Source organism: Struthio camelus, chromosome 8 (genome assembly GCF_040807025.1).
Source record: "Struthio camelus isolate bStrCam1 chromosome 8, bStrCam1.hap1, whole genome shotgun sequence".
In the NCBI taxonomy this organism is placed as follows: Eukaryota; Metazoa; Chordata; class Aves; order Struthioniformes; family Struthionidae; genus Struthio; species Struthio camelus.
Window position 1 is genome coordinate 34,068,904 of NC_090949.1, and position 25,479 is coordinate 34,094,382.

Here is a 25,479-nt window from a genome sequence, read left to right on the forward strand (position 1 = left end):
TTTCCTTCTTTAGACTTTCAGGGTATGCATGCAAATGTATCTGTAAGGAACGTGCATTTGCACATAGGTATACATTAGAGGACAGATCATGAGAGGAAGCAAAAAGCAAGCAGAGGTAGATCTCAGAGGACCAGCCTCTCCCAGAAGCCTCTTTGTCCTTCCAGTTGTGGGGTCAGAACATAGTGAGCCAGAGTGGGATGAAGGAATCTGTATTGTTAGTATGTGGTGGCACTTCTTTGTGCTTTCTAAGGGACCAGTAGATGTTGTTCAGTTACTCTGACACTAATATCTACGTGGAGATGAGAAAAGGGTCCACCAAACATGAACAAATTGATGTTACTAAGCTTCCTCAAGGAGTTGTAGCAGGACAGACTAACAGTCTCTAGAAAGATTGCTCCATAGGGCAGTTACTGCTACTCCCATTTCTCTTGGGCAAATCCCACTCCTTAGCTAGGACATTCCCACTCCTCCACCTCCTTGTATGATGGAAGGTAACAGGCAAAATCATAATCTCCTGTATCATTTCACTGTCTGGTTTCTTATTCATTACAGGTTATCACCTGCCTACTTTCATTTATAAAATAAAATCTTTTTTTAATGTATGCACTAACCAAATGCTGCAGTAGCTGCCAGTTCAGGTCACAGGTGGAGCGGCTGTTCCTCAGTTTGCTGACTGCTCTCCTACTTACAGGGCACAGGAGCGCATGCTCATCTTCCAACGTGGAAAGCTCGTCTCTCTGCCTTCCTTTGACACATATTCATCCCAAGACAGTACTATGAATGACAATTTTCACGCATGTATTACCCTTACAGAATTGTTAGCAGTTTCTGAAGAAATTTTTCAATCTGAAAGTTGAGTAATGCCTTCCACAGTACCTTCCAGTAGCTCCCAAGTGTCCTAATGATCTACAAACCATGAATCACAGTTTCCATGTTTTGGCAGCAACTGAAAGATATTTTTCCGTTTGCATTAAGCAGGTACGGCATCTGATTTGCCAAACACCGTCAGACACTTTGTAAATCATTGTTTTGGGACCAGTAATGACCACAGAACACTGTATGTGCCATTCTCCCATCCGCATAGCTTACAAACTGCGTTATTGCATTCAGTTCCTTTTACCTGTACTGGTTTCTTCCGAGGGCCTGCCCTGCTTTAGATCACCTACTTGTAAATTGTGACTTGTGTCTACGTAAACAGTAGGGAGTTAAACTGGCTGCCAATGAGTACTTACAACATAACATAGATGTAAATTAAAACTCTGGATGCAAGTACCCTCTACCATTAGAGAAAGGCATAATCTGGAGCACAGCTTTGCAGCTGGACCTATTCCTATTTCTAAACAAGCCACAGATATACAGCCTACTTCGGGGTGTGAAGATGAGGCAAGTTCCTTAATTTATTCCTGTCTCCTTTTAGGACCAGGAGCACATCACTGTGCCTCCGCGTTTTATTCTTCCTTCAGATAAAAATAATCATAGGTAACCTATCTGAGAAAATAATTGAAATCTACACTTAGAATTGTTACAAAAACTGTTAGAGGTTTCAAATTCAGGATTCTTCAATAATAGTTTAGTATGTCTTAGTTCTTTTCCCATCTTTATTTTCTGTCACTCATTACCTCTCTTTAATACAAGCACTACTTTTTTTTAATTGCACATCCCACCTTCAAAGTCAAAATCTACTTATCAACTACATGCTTGTATCTTGTCTTTATTTTATATTATGAACTTTACGGGTAGAGAAGTAGATTTTGTTTTTCTTCTCTCCAAAATGTTTTACTGGAGAACAGATCCTCAACAGCTATAAACTGTTATAGCTCACAACCAACTTTAATGGAGCTATGGCAGTTTATACACACCGAGAGCTGAGCTGCCTTTGTACCTAGAAAACACCATACGAATGGACAGTAATAGAACTTTTTTTTTGTAAATAATACTTTGTTTGTATGGTGTTTAAGGAGATTCAGACTTGGCCTCAGCCTCATATCATCAGTAGACAGTCTGCCCGTTTTACAGATGGCTACAGTGAAGTACAAAAAAATTAAGTGGTTTGTCTCAAAGTAATAAAGAAAAACCACAGATAGTGAAAAAAGATGGTCCATTTTCCCTGCTGTTGGAAGAATCTCACTGCTGTTACCTTTAATTAAAAATTGCATTCACTGCCTCTTCCCTCCAAGGGGGCCAGAAGTCCAACAGTTTTAGAACATACCATTACCAAGCAAGAAAGCAAGAAAAGGGGAAAGAGGGAATAATTTTAAGTTATTAAAGTTTTAATACAGAGTTGCATAACTTGCCAAAATAAAAGTGTACTTTTACAATTACTTTTTTGCACTGGTAGATTTTACATCTGTAAATAAGGAGGGGAACAGACTTATTTTAAAGGAAAAAAACCCACAACACTTAAAAAAAAAAAAAAAAAAAGCCTCCAAGACACTAAAAAAATAAAGTATTATTTCCTTTAGTCCATGTTAAATCTTAATGGTATTACAAGAGTTAATTATTTAGAACAGCAGGCTGTTAAAGGAATCCTGTAGGAAACGTGGAGTGCATTATTTCTTTAGTGATCTCTGCTTCCATGGAAACAGTTTGTCAATATAATTCTAAATCTCATAAAAATAGGGCACTAGGTCTCTGTAAAACAGCAAGACATTTCCAATTAAACAACAAGAATGCTTTTATCTAGGCCATTAAATGCTTTGTTCGGAATCAAATACGACTGCTATGTTACCTGGGATGTTAACAGCCAGCTACTTCCCAAGTGCTGGGTCTGCGTGGCTAGATTAAGGCACCCTGTGCACGTTCTTACTTCCTGTGCTGCCTTTGTAGGGTTAGCCGCAGCAGCGCAGTAGGTCTCCTTCCCCTTTCGGGCTCAGGGGTGCCCTGCTGCTACGCCACCCCACACGTAGCCTTTTGTGGTGCGTGTTAACCTCAGTGCTGCCTGCTTTCTGCCTTCACGGCGTCTCTTTCCACCATGCAACGTAACGCTCAGCGAGTCCTAGGGGACCAAATTCTCTATTAGCACAGCAGGAACAAGCTAATCTGGCTTCTGCTACTGGCAGAAATAGTTCTAGAAACAACATTCTCGAATCAAATTTGGGTAATGAATGAAGATGTTTGAAAGACAATTTGATGACTACTTTCAGACTTCACTGAAATTATACATGAGAATACACATATCATATTACTTCCTTTAGCTATCCTACCTACAGCCAGAATTATCTCTGTGAAAACAGCATGGAAAACAGATCTACCGTTCCAGCATCCTTGCCACAAAGTATCACTGGATGATTTTTTGAAGGAGACTAAAGCAGAGGCTTTGTGAGAACAAATGAAAGACACAGACCTACACAAAGGTGCACAGCTTGCCCATAAAAATTAATCACTAGCTAGAAGCTTATATGCACTGGTTAGAACAGTTTTATGTCTTAGTTCAAAGCCACAGTCATATTTTCTAAATTCATTTTAAGTTTTATTTTTCAGTATCAGCTATAACAAAGCCCCCTCTAGTGGCATGGTTTAGTTGAATCACCTTTTTTTTTTTTTTTTTTTAAAAACTACTAACTTGGAATAATGAAATATCAGCTCTTAGGTTCAAGAGACAAGAACCTATTACAAATAGGGAAGATAGTTTTTAAAGTTATTGAACAAACAGTCTTCATTAAGTCGCTTGGATACCATCAGTGAAGAATATCAAAAAAGTGAGCAAAATGAGAAAATCAGTGGCAACAGCTTTAACTTTTCTTGCAACAAAACAATCCTCCTAGGGAAGTTACCCATTTAAAAAAAGACATTAAACAAACAGAGCAAACACCCATAAGCACAAGGCATAAATCCTTGTGGAAAAGCACTGCCGATAAAGGATATTTGCCAAAAGTAATGCATCTTAGGCATTGCTTTATCAACTGCTGACACTTTCAGTTTTAGTTATATCTTTCCACTTGCTACTCACCTTTTTCCCTCTCTCCTGAAGAACTTTAGCTAGGCATAACGGGTCTTCTTACAAAAAGAAATAGCATATTACTCTTTAATAGTTATATTAAAAGGGAGCTAGCATAAGAGGAATGCCTGGCTGAAAAGAAAAATCAGCCTCTCAGTCAAGAGATTTAATGCCTTATACATGTTTAGTAGCAGAATTGGCAGTATTAGTAAAACAGACTTATCTTCTTAAGAGTATGCCACTGCAGTCAAAATAAACTAGGAAAAGCAGACTAGTTATTTTCTTACCACGGCTCCTGCCAACAAAATTATTAGTCCGCATTACAATTGTCTTATTTCTTCCTGATTCACGTAGAATATTCTATGATAATACTGGATTCTGGTAGCAGTTAGTTTCCCCTCACTCCCACCGCTAATAAAACCTACCTCTGCTTCAAATTTGGTTAACGGGCAGCCTTAAATACAAGGACGACTCTTGGGAAATTTGGAGTCTTCAAGTGCATATCAAAGGCACAACACTGCACAACGGCCTCTTCTCAAGAGGCATTAATTGCTTCAAGAGCATGTTTTACTCAAAACTTCTCTTACCTAACATGACTGTGTTAAATCCAATTAATACAACTGTATTACTTTCACTCACTTTAATTATTAAACAGAAGCAGCCAGCAGGTTGTTACCACTACTTTGGTGATACTGACATCCGCTCTTAAATGGCTGGAAAGATATCTAGACAAAAAACGTTTCATCTACTTCATATTGCTGTTACGTTTGAGGTTCAGATTTCTCTTTCTACAAATCAGAACTAATTACAACTTTTAGTACATACATTTATACCATGTGATTTTTTTCTATAGAGCAATCTATGCAAAACCGCAACAGAGTAACTCACAGTGCAGAACACTCCAAAACTAACCAGGGAAGGAATGCTTTGTCAGCCAGAGCGTAGTCTAAACTAGAAACACAGAAAGCCATGCAATATTTTTAAATTAAGAAATCCCAGAGATGCCATTTTAGAATATACGCAGACTGAGTCAACATGCCTTATATATACACACCGATGCACCAAGTTTGTAAATTATACATAGCAGTGGAATCTAAAGCTGCATACCAGCAGATATGGACAGAGAAGAGAAAACAGAACATCCCCCAGTATTAAATCCATAGCTCTCGAATCTGCATTGGGAAATTCATCGTGTATGAAGCGCTCACATTTTTAAATGATCAGGTTCTGCACCTTCCACTTAGAAATAAGGAGAGACTAACATTTTATGAAAGCATGATAAAAAAGTAATTTCAACTATCTGCAAGGAGTTCCCTCATTAGGGAACAACTTTATAATATCAAAGCTTTTCAAAATCTGTTTAGCTCTACACAAATGAAGAGATGAAGTTAAAAAGGGAGACATCTAAAATCTGAAAATTCCATTTATGTTACATAGAACTAGATACATATACATATATATTTTAAATAAGAATCAAGTCAATTGTCACCACTCCAGGTATAAACTCAAGTTCTTGCTTGCTTCATGTTTTCAAATATATTTTAAGACCTATTTGAAACATTTTGACCAAGATAATCTGTGTATATAATAAATGTATGCAAGTCAAGTATCCTCATGATTTATAAAGCAAAATTTAAAGCACATTTTTCTATAAAAATTCACAGTGATATAGTTCACGAGATATTTGCAAGCTGCAATCAAAAAACCTCAATCAGGGTCAATTCTATTTATGACTAATTTATCCGAATACACGCTTGTATGAAATTATACATGAAGAACTGATACAAAACAATATATTATCTTGTTAAACTGCACATTGTAGAGATAAGGTCTGAATATAAAAGCATATACTCCAAACTTCTTTAGACAAATATTTTCCGTTTGCTGCAAAACGGCACTTAGTTTGCCACATGACATCAAATCAAGAGCTCTTGTTTCCACAGGAAACAGTGGCAATTAGAAGCTACAAATCACAATGATGTGACAGAACAAGATATCTCCCTGTAGAATGGAAGATCAGAAACAATGCAACCTGTAATAAACAGGAGTTATCATTTCCACTGGAAACAAGGACAACTAGAAATGAGAAGTCATGAAAACTCACCAGCCTTTCCCCCCAAGTATTAAAAAAAAAAAAATGGCTAAGAACATGCGCAAAAGCTACTTATCCATAGGGATCACAGGAAAACAAATTAGATAACGTATTAAACCAAAGAAGAAAACTTCAGATTAGGTATCAGGAAAGATTAAAACCAATGATTTACAAAATTCTCATTTCAGTAAAGTGGTAAGTTTTGTGAATTCATTCAAACTTATAATCCCTAAAGCATTAAAGAACATTAATTCCTCTCACGTACATATACCTGGTATTGATCTAGTCAGATGTGTACCTGTAGATAGAAAATAGGAGAAAATTCCCAAAGTGAAAGACTTGAGGGAGGACAAATTCTCATTCAGGGTTGAAATAGAGTTCTCTAGTTTGTCCTTCTTCCCAAATGGTAAGCTGTTGGTCACGCGATCTTAACTCTGACACTCCCATTTTTACAGAACGTCAGAGTTCCTCATGTAGTCAGAAGACACATGAGGGGAATTTTTTAAACACATCTTCAGACTATAACAATACAAGTACACCAGGTTCTGTAACTGTTATTTTTAACAAGGATGATGATTCTGAAAGAGCTGACATAATGGGAGGAGGGGGGAGGGATCATGAAACAATTCAAAATGTCATAGTCTCTTTTTGTTATTGTTGTTAAAGCCATCACATTGGCAACTCATTTGAACATTCATTCTCATTTTCTTCAGGATTACTCTTTCTCTCACTTTGGTAGGTGGAAAGGAACAAGTTTTCTATCTGTGTCAAGAACTCTTCAGCAATGAAGCAGTTTGTTACCTTGCCCAGAGTCTTCCTCATGCATTCCAACAGCTAGTTAAAAGAAAAGGAAAATTAAAAAAAAAAAACACAAACAAAAAATCCACACAACTCATTTTTTCCTAAGTTTCTTGTTTGTCCTTCCAGCTAGTAAATACTTAAAAGGGAAATTTTTAGATTAACCTTATAGAAAGTGTTCCTTCTAAACTTTAAATCGTTCAGTTGAAACAGTCAAACAGAAATACATTGGAAGCCTTCCCACATTACCTTGTTTGGGCCTTTTTTTTTTTTTTTTTTTTTTGGTAAAAAGTCATGCACAAATATAGCAGCAATGCATCATAACCAGTTGTACAAAGAGGGACAACACATGCTGATCTTCCCTTGCCAACAGTTAGTGCTCAATAATTGGCTATGTAACATAGGATTAAAATAGTCACTTCCGCAGTGGATGCATGTTATTTTATAGATTAAGTTCCTTAAAACAAATTATACAACAGCTAAATTCAAAAGAGTATTCTACCACCTCGGTATAAGATTTAGGTCGCTTATAAGTAAATTCATGTTGAGAAGAAAAACTTAGAGGTGGGTAATTACTGTGTATGTGTTTTCTGTTCACATCTTTTGCTTTGAGCAGATTCTCTGTCTTGTTTGTGCAATTAATGTTACAGCTTTAGCTATTTAGAACTTCACAGCAAACACTACACAGACTAGAAAATTAAAATTTTCACTTATGCATGACAGACATGGCACAGCACTACCTTACTGACAGAACAAAGACTAGGAAGTCTAAATCTTCTCAACATGCATGCAGCTCTCCCTGATGTTGAAAGCAGGCAACATGCTGAGAAGACATCATTAATTTGCCATTCTTTCTTCTCCAAACTGAAGTTAAAACTGTTAGTATCTGCTTTAACCGTTGTCCCCAACTCTCTCAAGTGAGCTATCCTTATTTTCATTGTGTTTGTAAGTAAATAAAGCCACACCATACAAGTAATTTATTGTTTATCGTTAGTCTATATCTGTAATTTGCAAAGCTGTTAACTTCTGGTGATTCCTGATATATCAGACTAATATTATTAAAAAATATTTTCAAGTTTAAAAAGCTAAAATTAAGAGACTTACTTTCTGCAAACAAGTCAAGTCAGAATCTCGATGAAAAATTTTATCCATGGGGACGCTGCTGTTGAAAGTCAAATCAAAAAACAGCGTTGACGAAAGCAGACGTATGTCTTCATTGAAAAGTCAATAATAAATAGGCAAAGCTTCTAAACTGGCTATCTTAAAGTAAGCACATTACAAGCAGACACATACCTATGAGAGAATCTATATTTTTCAATTATCCATCTTGTTTTTTCAAATATCAGTTCCCACTGAGGTTCTTCCAACATCTGCTGTACTTCAAATTTGTAGGGCAGGCCTGCAATCAATTGAACATGATTATTCAGCGTTTCTATTACATCTGACATTCCTTTTTCATTTTAGGTGCAATCCCTTCCTTCCTGGTAACTGTTCACAATTTATTACTAACTACAGCGACTTGCAGACTTGTTACTTGCCAAGGTTAAGCAGGTAAAAGTAAAAGTATGAGGCATTTTAGATTCCAAATTTTATGATGGTGGCAGTAGGGAACAAACCTCTTCTTTCTCCTCCCAGAACAACTCATATCACGGAGATGCACACACACACACAAAAAAAAAAAAAATCTGTGATACAACAGAAAAACGACAAAGCAAATTGAGTTTTTACAACTTAGCACCACTTTCATCTTTTCTAGTCGTTAAGTTCTATATGGTTATTAAGTGAGAAGAAAAAAAATGTTTCTTTTTTCATGTGTGAACTAGCTGGCAAAGCGGCTGACTACTGTTCTAAACTTCAGAGGAATCATGCTACTAAAGGAAGAAATTCAGCTGGTTTATTGGGAGTACCTGAGGAGGGGAAGAAAAAAAAAAAAAACAAAACTACAACAGTATTCTAAAGGAATGCCAGAAAGTTACTGGTAGCGCAGAAATCAGTTACTGAACATCGCGAACAGAGAAAGATGGTACATTTCAGTAAGTCACTAATGAAGTGCCTTTCCGAGATCATAAGGATGTAATGAGATGAATTACACGCTTTCAAACTAAATCTTAAAGTAAAAGAAAAGAAAGTAGCAAATACAATTTGCTAGTTGAACATATCTTAGACGTGAAAATGTTTAACCAGTGTAGAATGGCTTTTGAAGAATGAGAAAATTCATTTATAGAAATGTTTCATGTGAAACATTAATTTTTTGTTCATTCGCACAGAACTCTACTGCCACAGTATAAATTAACTTTACAGATGCTGCAGAATTAAACACCGCTTCATGAGAAGGTTTATGAAAAACTTTGACAAATATATGCTGTAATTTTTTTTTTTTTTTTTTTTTTTACAAACTGATCTATGAACAATCTGCACAGACTTGGAAAAATAACCCAATGGTAAATAATCCATAAGAGAGATCTTGGGTTATTTCCAAAGAGCTACAGGAGATACCATTTTGGAAAAAATTAATTTCTGGAGGAGGATAGGAATTTTACATCCTCCGTTACGTACGTGACAAAAAGATGCCTAAACCTCTAAGGACAGAGAACGTTTGTAAGTATTTTAGTTCCACACCACAGGAGTGGGGCGTGTGAAGGAACGGGAATCCAGGATTAGAGTGTAGCACTATCAGTAACGTAAACAGGAATTACTGCACAGATGTGGTCAACACTTCGCTTCCTCTAGGACTATGAAGCAAGTCTCCAGGTAGATGGTCTCCCACGCTTACTTCCACAGGAAAAAACAGGGGGAACTGTCAGGTCACGTGATCTTTATCACCTTGCCAAGAACATTAGAAAACCTGACATCTGCATACAAAAATCAGGATTTATACATGAGAGAAAAGAGACAAAGAACATAACCATATAGTGTTATCCTGTGAATTTGTCTCAAATTAACGTCAGGCAATGAGCAGAACGTTTGATTAATGCTTAAAAATCCATGTGTTTCCTATGATGTGTTCTTAAGCTATTCAATTAGAAAACAAAATCATTCTGTTTTCATGAAATGTTAGTGACATTTTAAATCAACAATTTACTCCCTTAGGTTGGGATTCGGGCCAGCATGCCATTTCTAAGACATGCTTGATAATTCATCTTTCCTATCTGCATTTTCCTGGACAGCTGGTAAGCTTGATCCTTTGACCTTCTGAATACTGTCACACAAACAAGGATTTCTGGCTGCTATTCATTCATCCACCTCCTAGCTACTACAGTGGCCAGTTCTTTGCTATTATACTTCTGTCTCTTCTGTCAAGGTCTCCGTTCAGAAAGCAACAAAGTTTAAGTAATAATTTGAAACAGCTTCTCAGTTATTCAATGACTTTTGAATGTAAAGAGTACATTCATAATATTTGTAATGTAACTGTGTTCATAATGCAAACTAATGACGACCCTTGCCCCAATACCTTTATTCACTTCATACTGTGGGGAATACTATCATGCCAGTATGCTAATTCAGAAAAATAATCCTGTATCTATACTTGCATATTCTTGTTACGACAGCACGGGCCACTTGCAAGATCACTGCTTAAGTGAAACTCCTGGTTCTGTATAACAAGTCCTCCTTACCAACATGGATACACACACACATACACACCCCTATTTCTCAAATCACAGTTCAAGTGCAAACAGTATTTTTCCCCTTAATGCCCAAAAGGAAAAGAAGAATGAAAACAATGAGTCAGACACTGGTACTTACGGTAGGAACCATCAGCACTGATCTCATCGCTAATTACTAGACAAGTAATCTGAGAATACGGAAGTGGATTATTTCGGTTATAAGGACTTATAATCATTCCAATGAACATGGCGCCACCCCTGGAGAAATAACTCTAAAAACAACAAAAAGCACGAGAAAAATCCTGATATTTTATGCATGCAATTTTTTTTTCACAATAGCATTCTGAAAATAAAAAAAAAGGGCTAACAGGTACGCCAGAAAACACTCAAAATTTGGGGAACATACATTCACATTTGAGCAAGTTACTGTTTATCATTGCTCATCTTCATTTAAACTACCACTAAATTAGTATTACTATACTCTGTAGCGCTACAAATCAATTTACGAACAAACTGATTTTAACATATATTAATGCAGTGATGTGTATTAACACTGTAAATACTAGAGAGACTTTTTAGTTTTGGGGTTATTGTTTTCAAGTGTACAGACCAGAAAGTACCTGATATTTAGCTTGAGTGTCAATATCTCTTATTGAGGGGTTGGGATCAAAGGCTGGGTGGGAATGATACCATCCAATAACACTATATCCTCTGGCAGCCAACGTTTCCGAGGCCTGCGTTTGAGACACTGGATCCATCTCACACTGCAATCCCGTACTGAGACTATTGCATGGTTCTGCTGCACAAACCTGTTACCCAAAAAAAAAAAAAGTGTATAGATTGACTGAAGCTTCTTGTATTTATCCGTTAAAATTCTTTAAATAAATTTTATTTCTGATTCATATACCAGCTCTTCCTCATGAAAGAGCTGACAGTCCAAAACTTGAACGTAAGCATAGTTCTAAAACTTCAAGATTACAGTAATTAGTTTCAGCTTCAACATACTTGAAGTAGCTGCTCCTTCGGAAATAACATTTACATCTATTCAAATTATATATAAAGTCTTAATATATTATTTTAGAGAAAATGTAAAAAGATAAAACACTTACTTCAACAACGCAATCAGCTTCAGAGTATCTTCCGCCTAGCAATCCTATTACTTCTGCCATAGACACATGAGAGTGCTGAAATGATATTAAACAATTGTTGAAGATCAAATTGAATGATTTCTCCTAATATTGATTCACAGACGATAAAATATATTGGCTTCACAATTCCATTTCAGTTACTTGTTAATGACAGTAGAAGGAAAAATTAGGACAGATTAAGATTCTGAAGTATCCCATGTTTTGATTTAAAATGAACATAAAAGATGACTTTTTGCTTGATTTTATATATGCATATATGTGTTTGTATATGTGCATATATACATACATGTATATTTATATATACATGTATAGTGCATTTGTATAACTCTTCTATATACAAAATACTAGCAGCTTCAGAAACTGAAGCCTCTGAAATACTGTAAAACAACTGTGCATTTTGGTACAAGCTGTTTTTATACTTAAAAAAAAAAATTTTTTTTTGTAAACACAAAATCAATTTCTGGACCGGTAGGAAATAAACCCCGAAGATTTCAAAATGGCAATGCATATTCAAGAGTAGTTTCAAGTAATTACATCTAAACTATGACCTTGAGGGTAATATGTACTAACACTCTCGTCAGTATACAACCACGTACCATCTAAAAAAAGCTAAACATAATGTAAAAAAAGCATTTTAAGGTATTTGGGTTTTATTTAGTAACAGATGCTAGATCTGAATGAAAAGAAGTCAGCTTAAACATCGTATTTCTCAGTTTCTAATATCGCACATAAAAAAAGCACACATATATCATAGCTTTTTAAAAAGATAATACTCACCAAATCCATTATTAGAAGTGCTTCTGAAGACACTTTCACCTGAAAAGGTTCCTGAAATGATAAATACAATAATGAGTATAAGAAAAGTAATACAAATGAGTAAATGATTGTTCTTAATTATTCACTCATAGGCACATACCTGTTTTTCTTCCGTGAATAAACAGCATGGTATCAGCTGAAAGGGATCAAAGGAACTATAAAATGAAAGAAAATGTCTCTAAAGATGTAGGACAGTTAGCAAACTAAGTTTCAAGTTTCCCCACTGTCTCCTTGACATCAGAGGAAAACCTTTATCTTTTCTTTACCGGATCCTCTCATCCCACAGTCGGACAGGTTTCCACTAACATTGCTACCCATGCCCATGAATTTCAATAGGAAGCATTTGAAATGCCTACACGTTATTTCTGACCAGAAATAATACATTAATGCTTTGCAGTGTTCCAGTCGGACCCTTGGAAGCTGTTTTATTTCCAAAAGATCTATTTTCGAACACGATGTACATCAAGTACCTTTTTACTTGTCTTGAACCTTTAGAAGATTTTGCAGGTTTGAGTTTCTCTTCCTCTCTTCTTCTTGCTAATTCTTCAGCAGACAGGTGCTAAAGGAAAATAAAAAACTGTCTTAAGTGCTCTTCCAATACCAATTCCAAGTCTAGCCCAGAATAACTCCCCGACATCAATATCCTCTTGATACGTTACCAATTTTTTCTTTCTGGACTATTCATGATACAGGGAAAGAGCCGTAACAGAATCAAGCAGTATGAAAACAACAACAATCAGAGATCCAGTTTGCAGAAAGACTGATGAGAGAATTATCACATTTCCCCAAGTCAATCAAATTTAATAAAAACCACAGCCCGTATCTCAAACCATGCATGAATGCAAGTGTTGTAACTAAGAAAGGAGAAAATCTTCCATTATGACTTGTAGCCAGAATTTTTCATAACATCTCTTTGGGAATTAATGTTCTCAGACGTTTTTGATTCCCAAAGTAGTTATTCTGCAGAGAATACCAGAATTATTAACCACACTTATTCAAAAATTAGGTACATCACTATAAAGTCAGAAATCTTGTTACAGATAATTCTTACTGAGCGCTGTAAACATAAGTGAATTTTCCACACAGGAGAAATAGGATGTTTACAGTTCTTTGTCTTTAATTTGAAATTGCAGAAATGGGCATACTCACGTGGATTTTTTTTCCCCCAAATCTTCTATAAAATATTTAAATTTGTAAGAATTTTTTGTAGTAGCTCCATAAACTACAGTGTTTCTGGGAATATTACTAACAGCAGTATTAACATTAGGAACCATCTGTGTTACAAGCAAAAAGGAACCTTACAAGACTGGAAAAAAAAATTAAGTCCTATTCTCCTATTTCCTATTGTTAGCTTTAGTAAGGCTAAAGTAAACTAATGAAAAGATCATGCTCAAGACTCAAATAATCTGAGTACTAGACCAATTCCTATTGCACTAAAGAACACCTGAGTCACAAGTTCTGCACTTTCACTCATTAATCATACATATGTATGTACCTGTAAGGCTGCTGTTTTACTCTGGATCTGTAGCTTTAAAAGGAACAGGTTCAAATATGTAATTGAATTTTTTTTGTTTTTTGTTTTTTAAATAAAAACAGTAGAAAGTCATCTATTTTGACATCCAGATATCCACACTAAAAAAGAAACGGGTAAATTTTTTTTTCCTTTCAAAAAAGGAAGATGAAGCCGTCATTTTCTGCCAGATTCATGAGAAATCTGAATTAAATAAAAATGAATTTTGTGCTAAAGTAAACCCAATTTTTTTTAAAGGTACAACTAAAAGGAATCATTGGGAGAATTCATTCCATTTTTTGCTGACCCTTGATGGCGTGATATTTTAACCTTAATTTTGCATTAAGCTGTCCCCACTCCATATAAAGGGTTTATCTAACATGAAATGAAAACAATTTTTCTGTAACTGAAAACAAAGAGTCATAAAGTCTCCCACACGACAATGCAAAGAGTTTTATAGACGATAAAACAGGGCCATATGCGCTCGTGACATGAACACCTTTGTAAACACAAAGTACAATTTTTTCTTTATCAGTAGCATAAAGATGTAACAGATGCTACATTATTTTCAAATTACTGCTTCCAAAGAGAGGTTAAGCACCTATTATACAACCATTTTCCTAGTATATTTCATGCAACACCACCTGCTAGCAATTAGCAAGAATTAGTTCTGTAAGTCGAGTTTAACAACAGAAGGGTTACCTCAAACGTCTGTCCTTCCAAATCCTTAGCATCACACCAGTTTCCCCAAGGGTCTCGCACTCGTCGTCTTCTTGTACGCTGCAACAAGCAAATAAACAAACATGAGTCAAGGATCATACTCCTGAAACACTAAATTTACTTAATTTAATCAGCCATAAGAAAAACATCCAAAAGGTTACTTTCACATGGACATTACTACGACAAATTTCCAAAAAAGAAAACATCCCTGGAGTTCTGTAGAATTAAGTAGTTCACAATCTATCACAAAACATCACCAATAAAATTTCAAAAAAATTTGTTTTAAGGCTGTAAAACATAAATCCTGGATGATACTCCATGGATCATCAACATCCGACAGCAACAGTACGCTATTAACCAGCTGTGAGTTACAGTGCAGACAACACAGCAAGCTATAAACTAATATGTTTACATCTAGTGTATGCTACAGTTCTTTATACGTAAAATTCTTTCTTCACAGTAGGACTGATTTCGTTTTCTTTCATTAACTAATTTATTTTCTATGAAGTATCTAAAAACCTACATTAAACATAAATATAAAAATTAATCTGGCAAACCTTGGTAATTTACATAGTAATAAATGAGTTACTACTGTGCTTAATTATGCACAGAAAGCTCTCACTAAGTTACATCAGATATCTAGTATACTTAAGGATTAGAATGCAAGCCACTTAATGACACACTGCCAATGCACTCCACTGTTTTCTAGCTAATTCAGTCTAATAAATTATGGAAGGGGTTGGGGCTCCAAAAGAGATTGTAACACAATCTTAGCTGAGCACCTGAATACAAATTAATCGCGCAAGGTAACACAAATTAGGACAATGCACCTGTCCGAGAGCAAAACTAGCACTTAGACAGACACATGAATTACAACGCATTCTGATAAAATGGCGAACAATCACAAAAAATTCTTTAGATGTCCTTGTTTGATAGTAGAAAATTTGAAAAGACCATCTCCCTAAACTTACCATTGACTGCAAACGCTGAGCAAGTTGGTAGGCCTCCGCTGTGTCTTTGCCTTCTTTGGACCGTGTTTTATCAGCTGGTTGCGGTCTGTTATAGACAGCCTGTTCTACAGGATACAGAGAAGATGTACACTGGCACTTCAGTAAACTATGAAGCCACTTATTTCTGGTACAGAGCCAAGAATGACCAAAATAAACAGTAAAGAAAAATGCCATAAAGAATCCCGAAACCCCCCCTCCACCCTGTTAGAAGGCACCTCTTCATGGTCATACCACTGACCGACTATTGTCCTCTCATTACCACAGCACTTTTAAAACAGGAGAACTTCCTTTTTTCTTGTTAATTTATTTTTAAAAGTCTATGTTTCAGAAAGTATGTACTGTGGGACACTCCTGCTTTCCAAGCTGACCGTCACTCAGTGTTTGACCAAAATCTATCCGCTACAGAGACTCTAAAACTGAATGCTAGTGATACTAACTTACAGGTATGTATTAACATATCACCTAATTTTAACATTTGAATCTTGTAAGAAAAAGAGCCTGAGGAAGCAGATATTATTTCAGAAATACTTCACGTTCAGTCTAGGAAAACAAGGAAAAGAAACAATAGCTTTAATTCTAGCTTCTCTAGGGGAACCAGAATTTCAGATATAGCAGGTATCAGGAAAACAAACAGAAACCCAGGACATGCAGAACAACGCATAAGGAAGAACAGCAGTTGGTGTCTAGGGTCACATAAAAATAGGGGAGGGGGGAGTCTCTTTTGTTAAATCAGAAACCCATAATCCTGTAAGCAGGTCACAAACTCCTCTAGAGTCCCAAATGCCCTAATAGGCACATTTCCGCTCAGGAGGTCCTTCTCAGTAAGGATTAATGCAACTCTCCTGTGCGAGCAGTACACTCTAACATGAAGTAGTCCTTTATCATTAGTATCAAAATAGGCCAGAGTCATATAGGTTGGGGACACGACTGTACTAAATATAATGCAAACACCCAAGATTCTCTTTTGAAGAACTGAAATGAAACAGCAATTACTATTTAAGAGATCAGGAGTAAAAGAACAGAAAAGTTAGAAGATAATCAGAACTGAGCATCCATTTGGATAAAGTACAGCCATTCGTGCTACACTGAGAAGTGAACTTGAGACTTAAAGACACATCTATCAACCTTCTCGTTTACCCCTCACGTGAAATTATTCATTTTAACAAAAAAAAACTGACAATCAATAATAGATGTTCTCAGCATGTACTCTTTAGAATTTAGAGTTCTGAACTGATTGCAGTTAAAATATTGTTTTTACCACAGCCAAAGTTAATTGCTCCTATTAATTCCAAATACGTGTGTATCCGTCCAATACAGTTAACGTCACCACAGTTCTTCAGGCCTGGACGCACCGAAGTCTTATTCAGGTATTTGGGTTTACATCTCTCCCTAAAATAAAGCATAGCACATGTTCAAATAGTAACATAAACCATGGGGGAAAGTAAGGGTGGGAGAAAATTGCATGACTTTACCTTAGCTTAAGACGCACATAATATGCACCACTGTACTGAGCTCTCACAGCAAAAGTATAAATTTCACAAAACACGGACAATTTATTATGGGGTTCTGCCCATATATTCATATTTATGCAGACTGAAACAAATTCCTGAAAATGACCGGTGCCAGGAAGCAATGAATTACTCAAGAGTACTATGATTTTGTTAAACGCTGATAAGAATGCCTGTGTTAGATTAATCCAAATAGCTTATGTAACCATAGGCATCCTCGGTATAATAAATGAACCTGTTTTCACTTCCTGTGCACTTATTACATGCCTTTAAACTGATGTCGAGTAGTTTCAGTTCAACATTTCTTCTCTGATATGGGATTTTAGAGCTGCTTTGCAACTAGAACAAGTTGTACAAGACAACTGAATAAGTTAAATGCAGTAATGCTTTTCATACACACAAAACCCCGAACCACCAAAAAACACATAACACAAAGTTATACCAAAACAAACAGTACAGATATTTAGACTGTGACTACAGGGCATTAAGGTTCCTTAAACTGATTCCTAGCAGGTGGAATATAAAATATTAGAACATACAAGCACTGTTCCAAATCAAAAATCAATCGGAACTATTTTTTCTGTCAGTGCTCAAGACTATACTTTCTAGCTGCCCTTCTGTGAAGGCACTCTTCTACAGACATAAAATCAGACACACATAACAGTATTACAGATATCACTACCGACTTAATACCAGATATTTTGATGAACCATTTATTAAAGCCATATATGCATTCTTATATATTTTGGGTGACAAAAAATTGGAAGAAAATAACCTAGCAAAATCGTAGCAGTTTGTTCTGACACAGGACATTCATTTCCATAACGCTTCAAAATATTTCAATTGCTTGGCTTCCAAAACGTATAAAGGAAACAGAAGAGGGGAAAAATGTTCCTAGTCTGTGGTGTTCATCTGCAATCTTTAGAACGTTACCATAAAATTACTTCTACTGTTTTTAAGTAAGCTGTTGGTACCAAGTAGCGTTTTAACTACAACAAAGCAGTGCACAAGTCATCTTAATCACCTAGCATGTAAGTGAAATTAATGCATCTTACCACTGATCCAAAATGTAATTTCTAATTTTCAGATAACGCTCTGGTGTTTTAGCCTGGCGCCCTTCAAAAAATTCAGGAATAGCTTGCTTTTCTTCATCCAGAATGATACTTCTATCAATCTCCACTTCCTGATCAGGTGGCTTAAGATCTTCTGTCTCTTCCTGAGGCTCTTCATCCATTTGGCAGGGAGAATGGAAAAGCAATCCAGTATCAGGCAAGTCCCTCTGTTCCTCAGTAAGCTCCCGATCAGTTACCTGCCTAGTGGCATGAGATGTTACTATTCTACTTTGCTCAGCTTTCTCAATGAAGTTATTACATTGCTGATAATCTAAGTTCATAGATTTATCACCGTTCATGTGCTGAGAACATGTTGCTGCAACATCTGGAAATATTAATGCTTCCACGGTGTCTTGCACAGTATGTTGAGGAACTTCTTTAGGTAAAGAAATTGCAGAACTGTGTCCAACAGATGAAAAAACACATTCCCTTCCTCTCATTTCTTGAGCTGGACTTTGGGAAAGAACTGACAGGTCAGATTTTCCAGCTTCCTGCAGGAAGGTAGGAGAAAGTAGTTCATCCATGTCATCTGTTATATCTACTTCTTCATCATCAGACAATTTTTCAATTTTCACTGCATTCAGATTGGGGTCTGCACGGCCTCTCAAGTTTCCGGGTGACCATGCTTCTACCCTAATTCCATCTTCAGTGGAAAGACTACTGCTACCACATCGATTTTGCTCTTCTTTTTCACATTCATCATTTTTGGCCTTTGGAAAGTACAAAATAATTTTAGAAGGGAAAAGCAAAATAATCCTCCCATACCTACCCTCCAAATACTCAGAACTGTTTTACATTAAAAAAAAAAAAAAACAGACATAAGATGAGGTATCTGACAGGCTGACAAATGGTAACGCCTCATATCTTCTCAGAAAAGTCAAGAGAATTATTCTCTAGTGTTTCTTCCTCATGTTTATTTTACTTTATAAAACATTAACATTGCAAGGGATTTTTACACAGCATTACAGGTATACTTTTACTGCAAGTGTAAAATGCCATCATGTATTTCAGTTCAACGCCAACAAAATTGCTATTTATTATTAATAAGAAACAGATAGGAGTAATTCTTTTTTAAAATCCCCAGCAGTTTCAAACAGGGCCAAAAATGGAACTACACTGCCCAGCTGAAACGTCTCCACAGCAGAAGACAAGTATTTCCAGCCTGATAAATAAATAATGCGTATAGTATAATTGAATTCTTATACTCTAGGTTATCCCAGTAATAAAAATACTGAAATTATTCTAGGAATTTTAAATCAGGTCTGATTTCATACCTAAATCTGCAGATAAGCATACTCACTTTTGAATGTGAGCATAAAAAGTGCAGGTAGTCAAATGACAATATCCAGGTAAAGACACGTGTCTACAAACTACACGTACCACAGCACACTTGCAAAGTTTCTGCGCACTAGAAAGATGCCGTTTACCTTGTTCTTAAAGTATTGCCTAGCATAGCTCTTTACTTGTAGAACGGTTCGACTTCCAATCAACTTGGCAATTTTTGTCCACCGGCGCCCAAACTTCACCTAGTACAACAGAACACATTTAAATTATCTAACCTCTAATATTCTAGGCATTGCATTTTATCTGAGAAGTGTTTACACACTCATTGTTCATTACAATCAAACAATACTGCTGCTAAATCCATGCTGAAGAATCTTGCTGCTCATATTCTACAAAGAAAGAAATTACTTCCAATGGTAAGAATTATCGTTACTGTTCTTAAACAGAGGCTCTTCTTTACCCGACTCAGATACACTGTGAACTGTGCTGCTTACTACTCCAAGGAATCCTAGTGAAATGAATTGTTTGCAGGAATGGGCAGCATATACTTCACTTGTCCAAAAAAGCCTGAAGCCCTATTGTTATATAGTTGTACAGTGCCAAATATAAAGTCTCCAAAGAACTGAAGATAGTAATTAAAGGATTTCACTTTAATAGCCTGCTTTAAGCAGACTCTACAGTTTACATTTTTCACTACAGCGTTATGATTGTACCGTGACAATTCATAAAACTGGAAGCCTGATACATTTTGCGATCTCAAATTGTAACGAGTCGCACAGACAAGATCCGGTATACAAACGAAGCCATTTTTGGGGATTCATCAGCATAAATCTGATTTATCATTACATTCTTTGTAGATAGCACTTATTTTTAACACATTACAGGTATAAAAATAGAAGCAGATAAAGGTAGTACGCCAATTTTTTCAAATTATCATCTTTTTACTTAAAATGAGTTCACGATTTATATTCAGACTATTACGCACTTAAATAAACTCACCAGTCCTTGCTCAAACAGTTCTTTTTCTTGTGATGTCCACTTTAATGAGTAACTAGCTGATTTTGTAGGTGAACGCACCCTGGGAAGACAAGGACACAGAAATCAGTGGTTTCTTAAAAGCTGTATATTCTCAGATCACAGAAACTGAAGGTGATGTCTAGAATGATGACTACTAGCCAGCTTCTGTAAAACTTGGGATACCGTCTTAAACATGAATATGGCCAATAAAGAGAATATGTAGAATCATGCCAGTTTCTCCATCACAAAGGTAGATTCGAGGCAACACAACATTTATCAGTAACTAACTGTGCAGAAATTCATAGAAGGAACAAGCAAACATATAAGCTCAGGCAAGAAAGCCAACTATAACTAACAATTTTTTTTTTTTGATGTGGAGAAACTGTGCTACAAAAATCTGATTAGTTTACTATAGGCTACTTATCAAGCAAGACAATGTTTTTTCATGTTGAAAGGTCCCTTATATTATTTTCTACAACCAAACAAAAGAACTAGAGCACTATAAACCGCCTTAGTTCTAAGTGTCTAAGTTAACACAAAACAGAAACTGCCCTTAAAAACGCAACTCAATTACTAAAGTGTACGTACATGGCTTTTCCAGTTTTCTTATGCGGACTGCAATATACAACAAAAATGAAAATGAAAATTAATAATCGTGGTACTGTTGAATATCAAAGCAAACAACCTTATTTTGGAAGGATTTTTCACTTCCTTTAATCTCATTGTTCATTTTTACAGAACAGATCTTACCTTCTCATAGATTTTTTTTCCGCTTCCTTTTGATTGAGCCATATTTTTTCAGAAAGTGCTTTATTAGATAGATAATATCTGGAATCTTTATTAAGTAAATTTTTGAAGCAAAGATATTTGTACAAGCAAGAATTCTAATAATCATGCAAATTAACTGAGACAGACACTTAGAAACTACTAAAACAGTTTTCATCATATTGTTACATTATCCATTTTCCAATTTAACCCTTAATAATTTATTCGATTGGGAAAATGACAGTTGCTTAATTTTCTTGTTTCTCTGTGTATTATGACTCTCAGTTGCAAAAAGAACAGAAAAATAAATTAGTCCATGCTTAGTAATACCATCACCTAACTAGACTGCTGAGGTTAATTTACGTCAGCAATGCTACTAATGGTAATACTATTTAAATCAACACTGCTGAAAAAAGGACGTTCCTTCCTTTCCTCTTCCCTTCTGCTCATCTTATCCTACGTGCTGGCAGAACTATACATGTAGCCAGACTGAATCAGGCTGAATGTACGTAGCCAGCTGAAGCACAGTACAGCAAGAAGAACTAGCTATTTTTAGCCAGATCAGCTCTTTGATCAGGTTCACTACGGAGCAACGCAAATGGCTGCATCAGCACAGCGCTGGAGGTGGCCTGGAAGCAGCAGCTAGAGCAGCAATGAATACTGCTATTTTTGGTGCCAATGCCAGCTAAATAATGTTAAGCTTTGCCTTCTTCATTCCTCAGAATGAATCTTAAAAATCATCCATGAATTTTAGGGCTGTTTTTGTCAAGAGACAGAGATACTGTGAACATTAAGTGCAAAAAAAAGATAAAGAGAAGAGTTTGACCCTTATTTGTAATAGTAGTTGTAATAGCTGAAATAGTAATAGTTGTAAGTGTAGTTGCAATAGTATCACACAATACAACACAGAAAAAAAATATTCTCAAAATAAAATATTCTAAGATTTTAAATCAACCTTATTGTTTGAAGACTGACATGGACTTTAAAACCATTAAGCAAACCTCACAATTTGGATACGATTAAGACAGATTAGGCAACAAAGATGGAGAAAAAGTACAAAGGAGCACTCACGTCACCTACATCAGGCACCCAAATTCAGCAGTTTAGCCTGTCCCTTCCCCTCAGAATTGCTCCACCCCTTAATGTCTCTTTCTCTCTCCACTGACTGACTACCTAAGAAGATTCGGTTTCCCATGCCTAAACTTTGTATCTGTGACTAAACCTGGTTGTTGTCAATACACTGTAAGGAAGCTAAAGACTTACGAGGGTCAGAGGAAGCTGCAGGTAGCTAGATAATTTAATGCAAGTGTCTTCCCTGACTTCTGCAAGCTACCTACAAGATACCAAAGCTTCAGTTACATTCACAAGTAGAAGATTTCTCTACTTCCTTTTTAAACAGAAAGGTGTCTGTTGTCCTGCACACAAACACACAAGCAAACCAACAAAAGGATACTCTTCTTCCAGCAACATTTTCTCAATAACAGCCCTATTTTCTTCACTAATGCTGCTGTCCAACGTCCACGGCTGCAAACAATACAAATATTTTTCAATATTTCAGTTCTGCCATGATGTTATACAAGCATCAAGAATTAATGTATAATAGCTTCCAAAAGTAAGCAACAAATACTTATTTTAAAGCAAAGGCAATTATAGCCTGAGTCGTCTGTAGAAAAATAGGATTAATAATCTAAAAGAGCACGCACATGGAGGGAAGAGAAGGGAGAGAACAGAGACTGTGAGCACCTTGCTAGAAGAACCATTCATTTAAAAATTACTTACGAGATTGTTATCAGTTCTCCAAGATGAATCAAGATAGTGATCCTGCAGCAAGCTTGAAGCTGTATTTTCATAATCTCTAAAGAAAAGATTCCAATGTTCAAAACATTACAAACATATTCAAAGAAACTGGATGCTTTGTCAGAATTAAAATAAATATGGAGCTAAATAAAGTAACTATTAACAGAGGCAATGACAGAATTAGACTCTAAAATTAAAGTTGTATATTGCAGACTGTTACGTAAGGTTACTCTTTTATAATATTCCATAAGACATAGCATAAAATACCACAAGTAAACGATCTTTAGTAGGACTCTCAGCAGCAACAGCTCACCTATCTCACTGCAGACTGTATGACATACCAGTAAAACCCTGAATGGTAAAAATCCTCATCTAGGAAGAATGAAAGCAGGAGGTGAGAGTGGAGGAAACCAGCTCATTGTAAAAACCTCGTAACACATACACAAACGAAAGAGGCAAGAATTTTGTGGACAATTAGAGAACTATAGCTTTAATCTTAAAACTGTCATTGACTTGTGCTACCTCCACTTAACATTTCTGCATTTTCCCCCTCTGTAAAATCAGAAGACCCCTTTACAGAGAAAGGGCTGTTACCTCCAGAAGAAGGCTGATACTTACACAGGGCTCAATAAAATCCCGTCGCATGTAATTATTTATGTTCTGACTGACTTCATCCAGATTATGCTTGATCTTTTTAGGTAAATAACTACTTATTACTTTAAAAATCTAGCACTGATTAATGTCATTGGATCAACTTCCCACTACCTTACTGCGGTGTAAAAACCTCCTTAGCACTTCACATAATTACCTGTTTTCAAGATCTTTGCTTCGAGAACATTCAGCCTTTTCTAAAGAGTAGTTAGCCCTATATCCCTTGCAATGTTACTAAAAATAATTTAATTACTATTCTGAACTGCTCTGTCCCACCAGGTCAAATGCCTCTTTATAGGGAAGAATTAAATCCCTGCCTACAGCAGGAAACCAATATAAATTCCAGCTTCTTGTAGAGCATATTAAAAAAACGGGTTGGGATCAACAGTGCGTCTTGCTGAGTGTTTTGTCCCCAGCAGCAGCAAGAGGAGGTGCTGCTTCAGGAGAGCTTGCGAGTCCGACTACTTTCCCTGCTCCGTTCCCCTCATCTTCTCCCAGCATCCGTAATCGCTACATTAACAACATAAGTGCACTGCTACCCACTCACTTCAGTGTCTGCTGAGGGATCTATCATGCCTGAATCTGTCAAATCATTTTTTTGGACCTGCCTGGGACTATCCGCTGCGACAGCTTCTGTGGATTTTAGGTTCTGGATGTTTGCTGTTAGAGAACACGGTGGTACTTCTTTTTGGAGAGGACGAGGGAGGATCTATACGTTTTAAGAGTCTCCTAAAAGTCTGACCAAGTCTGACAGTCCCGGCTCAAGCACTGTGGGATTTGGCGAGGACAGCTGTGCATTCACCCCACCGTAATGATTTCCGCAAACCCCAGTCCTGCCCCCACCTCCTCCTCCCCGAGGGGCCCCCGTGTCTCCTCGCCAGGCTTCGGCCCTCCACGGCCGAGGCCGCCCCCTCGCGTACTGCCCCCGGGCGGCAGCCGACCCGCCCTGCCGGGGGCGCCGCGATGCCCCCCCCCCGGCCCCACCACACCGCTGGTTTCACCGGCGGCTCCGCAGGCCGCGCTCGCCCCTCACCGCCCCCTCAGGGCGGACCCCGGCAGCGCCGGCCGTCCCCGCGCGGCCAGCAGCTGCCCCCGGAGGCGGGCTACCCCCACGGGGCGTGGGGGGGGGAGGCTGCCCGCTGCCCACGGCGGCGACAGCCTCACTCACCCGGGCGGCGTCTCGCCGGGTGCGGCCGCCGCGTCCCCTTCGATGTCCACCTCCGGCTCCTCCGCGGCCGCCATGGCGCCGGCCCCGCCAGCTCTCGCGAGAAGCGGCGGCGGCGGCGGCACCGCCCAGCGCGGCTGAGCATGCGCGGAGCGCGGCACGGCGCGGCGCATGCGCAGCCCGGCCAGCCGGCCGACCGGCGCGGCGCCCTGAGGAGACGCTAGGGCGGAGGCGGAGAGATGGTGCTGGGGTAGGCGGGGCGCGCAGGAGCGGGGAGGGGGCAGCTGAGGGCAAGGCGGGGGCTGGCGGGCGGTTTCCAGGCGAAAACGACGGGGAAACGGGGCGGATCTCCGGCAGCGGAGGGGAGCCGGCAGCGCGAGGCCGGAGGGGGGCCCGGCAGGCCCGGGCGCCTCGCGCCCTTCCCGCCTTCGCCGCTCTCCCCTCAGCGAGCCCTCTCGCGCCGGCGGCCGTTGGAGGCCGTTGGCGACCGTTGGCCTTCGGCAGTGTGAGAGCGGCCGGGAATAAAAGCGGTTCCCTTAGAGGT

The 25,479-nt window shown here is 37.8% G+C and overlaps 2 protein-coding genes across 16 annotated transcripts in view; one reads left to right on the forward strand and one right to left on the reverse strand.

Annotated features, from left to right (window-relative positions):
- Positions 1–708: 708 nt before the first annotated feature.
- Positions 709–25,085, reverse strand: MYSM1 (Myb like, SWIRM and MPN domains 1). Of its 4 annotated transcripts, XM_068953320.1 has the most exons (21): positions 24,939–25,064; positions 23,102–23,177; positions 22,776–22,846; positions 21,308–21,385; positions 21,146–21,172; positions 20,540–20,618; positions 19,684–19,782; positions 18,200–18,966; positions 16,895–17,025; positions 15,598–15,701; positions 14,609–14,686; positions 12,867–12,955; positions 12,497–12,551; positions 12,358–12,408; positions 11,542–11,616; positions 11,053–11,241; positions 10,572–10,704; positions 8,121–8,226; positions 7,932–7,989; positions 6,831–6,863; positions 709–774 (listed from the first exon to the last, which is right to left on the reverse strand). In XM_068953320.1, the coding sequence occupies exons 1-21, from the start codon at positions 25,010–25,012 to the stop codon at positions 709–711; spliced, it is 2,439 nt and encodes an 812-aa protein (XP_068809421.1). In that variant the 5' UTR covers positions 25,013–25,064. The 4 variants fall into 4 exon arrangements, with proteins under 4 accessions (XP_068809421.1, XP_068809419.1, XP_068809420.1 ...); XM_068953318.1 differs by lacking the exon at positions 709–774 and having other exon boundaries at positions 5,343–6,863; positions 24,939–25,085; XM_068953319.1 differs by lacking the exon at positions 709–774 and having other exon boundaries at positions 5,343–6,863; positions 7,932–7,986.
- A 4-nt stretch (positions 25,086–25,089) lies between these two features.
- Positions 25,090–25,479, forward strand: part of FGGY (FGGY carbohydrate kinase domain containing) — a 333,758-nt gene continuing 333,368 nt past the window's right edge. For 10 of the 12 annotated variants that reach the window (XM_068953324.1, XM_068953323.1, XM_068953331.1 and 7 more), the window contains exon 1: positions 25,092–25,185. The gene's annotated coding sequence lies outside the window, so the exon portion shown is untranslated. Of the gene's footprint in view, positions 25,186–25,479 lie in introns of all 12 variants that reach the window. The other 2 variants (XM_068953329.1, XM_068953330.1) reach the window with 2 other exon arrangements.

Excerpts from the sequence above, each read along its gene's own strand:
- MYSM1 (XM_068953318.1), bottom strand. The coding sequence starts at position 25,012 with ATGGCGGCCGCGGAGGAGCCGGAGGTGGACATCGAAGGGGACGCGGCG. Across the intron at positions 23,178-24,938 it reads CCCGGCGAGACGCCGCCCGG|AGATTATGAAAATACAGCTT; the intron begins GTGAGTGAGGCT and ends TCTTTTCTTTAG. Across the intron at positions 7,990-8,120 it reads AAATATAGATTCTCTCATAG|CAGCGTCCCCATGGATAAAA; the intron begins GTATGTGTCTGC and ends GACTTTCAACAG.